Genomic DNA, 5,554 nt, shown 5'->3' on the forward strand with positions numbered 1-5,554 from the left:
TTAACCAAATGGTTAGCCATATGATTACTTTCATATCAACCATATTCTTCTTCACCATAACTAGTTCAACTGACTCAAATGAACTAGTTAGAGAGTTCTTCAATTACTTAGATCTTATGTAACTACACAAGACACAATCGAAGCAAAAACAGTTTGATTCACTCGAATCGGTTCATGAACTTTATAGCCACGGTTTGCAAAAGAATTCCTTAGTTTAAATAAACATTATTTCAAGAACAACCGGTTTTAGATATAACCTGCTCAAGTTCGCGGACTGGGTTCGCGATGTAATCTCACATTCCTCCTGAATAGAATTCGCTGAAGTATCATTAACATTCTGGCCATGCACAACCATATGCTGGCCATGAACAATAGCGGGTTGGCTTTGAACAACAACATTTTGCAATCTGGTTGGCTACCTACGTACATATTCAGGGATGACAGGAATGTTAGGAGATTTCTTCCCTTTCTTACGTTTAGCTTCTTGCCAAGCATTCACATCACTAGTGATAGAACCACCACCATTCTCCTTATTAGTTACCTGCGTGCCTTGTTGTACATTAGTTGAAATCTATAGCTGCCCTGAATTATTATTGTTTTTGTGCTTGTGCTTGTATTCTGAATCAGCATGTCCAACAATATTACACTTCGAACAAAATTTAGGTTTCTTAGGAATATCAATAGATTTCCAAAAGTCCAATCCTCCCACTGAAACATGAATTGAATCCATATCATGTTCAGCAAAATTGATATCAATCAAAACTGAAGCAAAGTAACCATATTCATGAGCCAATGTGCGTTTATCCACCACTATAGGAGTTCCCACAGATTTTGCCATACCTAGCAAAGTTTTTCCGATCAAAAATTCCATAGGTAAACCAGGGAACTTAACCCAAACTGTAGCGTGAGAAGTTCTCCGTCTATCAGCGTCAAAACTAGGGTACCACTCCATTAAACTTAACTTTTGTTGATCAACCATCCATGATTCAGCTTCAAAAATCTTGTTCTTATCATCTTGTGACTTCAGCTTGACAATAAAGAAACCCCTATTCAGAGAAACAAACTGAACTCGGCCATCACCAAGCTGCCATTGTTGCTCTAGGGTTTTCTTTGTATCATTAAAATTGATTCCTTTGAAATCTAAGCGACCAAGGCTAAACTGCCAAATCTCGCGTCCTTCCAAATAAAACGCCTCTTGTAAGACAACAACATGCTTGCCATCTTTCTTAGTAGGGTTTGGTAATGTGCTTAAATCAACTGAAGTTGTAGGTAACTGTTACTTATTTTTTAAACAATCAGCATAAGTTAACATCTTGGTTTGGGAAGGATCAGGTTGATCCCCCATCTCGAATCACTAAAGAGGTGATCCAAGTTGAAAGCGCAGAAAAAAAATTAAAAAAATGTGAAACCCTAAAATCGCCAGAGCAAATATAGGAGAGAGAAAAAAATTTATTGAAAAAATTGTGGAAAATTCATCCCAGTAATCAAACAACCAGACCCATCTGCAATTCCTAAACATACATCTAATTGTCACAATCACCATCTTAACACGAGAATCAAATCTAAATTCCTCATCAACTTCAATTCAACCTCTAGTTCAGATCTTCAAACCCTAACTTCCCAGTTAACATCAAAACCACTTCAAAATATCAGTTGAACCAAAACTCTTGCTTTAATTAACTAAACCCATATCTGATTCCTTCTTAATTATTATCTATTTCGAATTCCAATTCAACTCAAGAAAACTCTAACTTGATTCGATTAACATCCTAATTAAAATTAAACCCTATAGAACCATCTAAACTTTAATTAAACACGAACCTATCCGTAATCTATTCGTTTATAACAAATCACATCAAAATCATAAAACAACTTCAATCAATTCGAAACCCTAAATTACCTTTTATCGATTCTTTGTCAACACCATCTTCTTCATTAAAGTTCTACAGAACGATCACCCCTTCTTCATCTAATGATTGTGCTTAGTAAATCCGTACGCACGACTCACAAACTCTCAACAGAAGAGAATCAAAGAAGAGATGAGAAGAAAAGAAAAGAAGAAAGATGATGAAGAAGAAGAAGAACGAGAGAAGAAGAAATAAGAAGAATAAGATAAATGATTTCTCTTCGACACGTGGAGTGGTGACAAGGCCAACAGAAATGATTAAAGCACCCAGGTAAAAGATAAGGGCAGCCAAGCAGTTTTGATAAGACATGACATTTTTGCCCTTCGTACATATCTGAAGACATCTTCTTTGTCCGGTATCCGAATGACACGTTCGAGTAGTCCATTCCGCGTAACTTTTCAAGATCTACCCAGCGGTACTAGTGTTGAATATAAATCTCTGTTAGATTAATTTCTGTTAGATTAATTTCTGTTAATTAAAAATTATATTAATTAGTCGAGTCATTAGCGGCTTAATCGTCTCTTGACTGGTCCAATAGCGTTGACGCGCTTGCGGGTCCTTACATAGCCCTAATCACATAAAGTACTCCCAAGGTGTAGAGAGGTTTATGAGAGGTAATGGTGGATTAATTGTTTCCTCTAAGTATGCACTCTTCCCTTTTTATAATAATTCCCCTTCCCCCTCTTATAGATAAGTACCCATAAGATTAATATATTACTAAACTATTATGTCCCTCTCCTCCAAGTTATTAACAAACTATAAGAGGTTTTTCTCCTTTTCTTGGGCAAAAACCCAACTAGTTTAATACACTCTTTCATGGGATAGGACTATCCCTGATAAGGGCATAATTCATATGATTTTAGTGTCCATTCCGTACTTGTTTTAGCTATTATTCTTGCATATTTTCGTATTATTACTCTTGTTTTCTCTTATTTGCCTATATTATATGAATCATCCAAAAAAGAGCTACAAAGTGCTAAAACGATCTAGGAATAGAAGTATTCCAAGTATCCAAGTGTCCAAGTCTAAGAGAAATGGAAGAAGTGCGACGAAAAGGAGCAAAACGTTCAAAATCAAGAGAAGGGCCAAAGACAGATATTAACTCATTCAAATTAAGGATTTCTCATCACCATCTTGAATATAATTGAAATATAAAATGAATGCAAAAAGAATTAGGTCATTTCGAGTTCGGGCGAAGAAGTTGTGACCAAAACAAGCTTTTTATCGAATACCGAAGACAGTAAAGTATGCAAACGGGTACGCATACCTTAGTTCCGAAAATTTCTGCTGGAATTTGAGGTACGCATACCGGTACGCATAATTAACAAGTATAAAAACAGGTATGCATACTTGTGAAGGCCTAAGGTCACGTTTGGGGTCGTTATTTCGGGTCAGGTTCTTGAACCGAACTAAATACGTGAAGACCAAGCAATGTAAACCTATAAAAAGGTATTAGGTTATGTAAAAGGATATCACATCAAGAGGTCACGAAATTGTAAAGCTTGGAGAGGAGAAACAACACACGGAGCGATTCTCAACCGTAACGTTATCTCTTTACTTTTCTCATATGTATATCATGGATGTTTCTACATCCATGAGTATCTAAAAACCTATTGATTGAGGATGAATTCTAAGTTGTAAACTTGATTTGATTTAATATATGAATCTATTTTTATTTCTTCATATGATTATCGTTTGTTTCTACTATGAATAAATATTATGATTGATTGATTGATTTTTTAGTGGCCAACTAAATCAGTTTATTGATTAATCTAAAGCTAGTAAAGGGTTAGGATATCCGTGTAATTATTGAATAACCCTTACACGAGTAGAAAACGTGAAACCTTGCAGAGGGATTCTGTGGAGAAATCACGTGTAGAAACAACACTAGAAAGTGGAACTTGCGCTAAGACTACTACTAGGATTAACCTAAGTCACAAAACATAAGGCATTCGACCAAGCTACACCTTGAGTGTGCTACTACTTGGTGGTTTGGACGAATAGAATCTGATATTCGAGCGCTTCGGTACCCAGTGACCCAAGGACTTTAGAGAATAGCAATGCTCTAGCCGCTTTTCTATGGTTGGTGATAATCTATGATTAATGACGAATAAATGACTCATCGACGGTTTATATACGAAGAAGGATTCCTTGACCGTCTATCTCCCTATTGTTTACAATCTAATATTTTAAATTGCTTTTATTTACTTTATTCAAATAAAAAACAAACCCCCCTTTGTGACACTTTGACAACTAAAACTCACTGCTCTTCGTTGTGATGATCCTTACTTCCATTATATTACCAGTTAATTGTGTGGAAATAAGATTATTAATTTGTTGAGGCTTCTACACCATCAAATTTTTGCGCCGTTGCCGGGGAGCAGTCGGTAGCTTTAGTTGTTATTTTTCTTAGTTTTATTCTTTTTTTTTTTAGATTTTCTTGTTAGTTTTTAATTATCATTTTCTAGATTTTGGTTTCAGGTACTTAGACTCTGGCACCGAAAAATTGGGATTACCAGAGGTGCGGAATTCAAACCCGTAAAGGAACGGTACTTCAAGCACGTCAGCAGTTGCAACAAGAACCTCCTTCAGAGGAGATGGTGGAAGGCGCAAATACACCTCCACCAAGGAGAACGTTGAGAGATCTAACATCCCCATCTTTGGATTCTCTAACACTGTGTATTACTCTAACTGACACAGTGGAACTTAAGTCAAGTCTTCTTCATTGGATTCCAAAGTTTAAGGGACTACCGGGAAGATCCTAATCGACACCTGCAGCAGTTTCAGAATACAGTAAGAAGTATGAAAAAAAGCGATGATAATGATGATACAACTTTTTTACAAGCTTTTCCGTTTTCATTAACGGACCAAGCAGAATCATGGCTATATTATCTCCCTTCCGGAAGTATTACCACATGGACCGGAATGAAAAAGATGTTTTTAGAGAAATATTTCCCTGCTTCCAAAGCTGCAGCTATTCGCAAGGAAATCAGTGGCATTGTACAAATCTTTGGAGAATCTTTGTACGATTATTGGGAGAGGTACAAGAGATTGATGGCGAGTTGTCCACACCATCAGATACTACCACAACTTATTATCACACACTTATATGAGGGGTTATTACCGCATGAGAGGCATTTGATTGATACGGCTAGCAGTGGTGCACTGGTTAATAAAACCATCAAGGAGGCTACTAGTTTGATCTAGATCATGGCTGCAAATACACAACAATTTTATACTAGAAATTCATCGGTGGTTAGAAGAGTTAGTGAGATGGGAGATTCATCGCATATTGAGAAACGAATGGGTAATGTGGAAAGGATGGTTCAACGGATAGCTTCTATAGTTATTCCTACATATGAAGATGATGTTGAGGTGAATGCTATATTTCCTAACCAAAGGGAAATGTATGATCCGTACCAAATACTTATAATCCTGGTTGGAAAGATCACCCAAATTTTAGTTATGCGAATAAGCAAGCTGCAGCTCATAATCCATATGCGAAACAAGGAGGTTTACAACAACAATTCCAACCACAAAAAAGACCTCAAGCTGAAGAATCTAAGATTGACATGCTCATCTCCATGTTTCAACAAAGTCAATAGAAATCTGATCATAATCAGTTGAAAACTAGTAACGCTATTAGA

General features: G+C 36.4%; 1 protein-coding gene across 1 annotated transcript; it reads right to left on the reverse strand.

Annotated features, from left to right (window-relative positions):
* Positions 1-571: 571 nt before the first annotated feature.
* On the reverse strand, positions 572-4,565 carry LOC113360442. The gene is made up of 2 exons (XM_026603951.1): positions 4,424-4,565; positions 572-1,257 (listed from the first exon to the last, which is right to left on the reverse strand). Exons 1-2 carry the CDS (start codon positions 4,563-4,565, stop codon positions 572-574), a joined length of 828 nt encoding a protein of 275 aa, XP_026459736.1.
* Positions 4,566-5,554: the final 989 nt, after the last annotated feature.

Source organism: Papaver somniferum, chromosome 3 (genome assembly GCF_003573695.1).
Source record: "Papaver somniferum cultivar HN1 chromosome 3, ASM357369v1, whole genome shotgun sequence".
Taxonomy (NCBI): Eukaryota; Viridiplantae; Streptophyta; class Magnoliopsida; order Ranunculales; family Papaveraceae; genus Papaver; species Papaver somniferum.

Excerpts from the sequence above, each read along its gene's own strand:
- LOC113360442 (XM_026603951.1), bottom strand. The coding sequence starts at position 4,565 with ATGGGGATGTTAGATCTCTCAACGTTCTCCTTGGTGGAGGTGTATTTG. Across the intron at positions 1,258-4,423 it reads GTTTGAATTCCGCACCTCTG|TTGATTTAAGCACATTACCA; the intron begins GTAATCCCAATT and ends CTACAACTTCAG.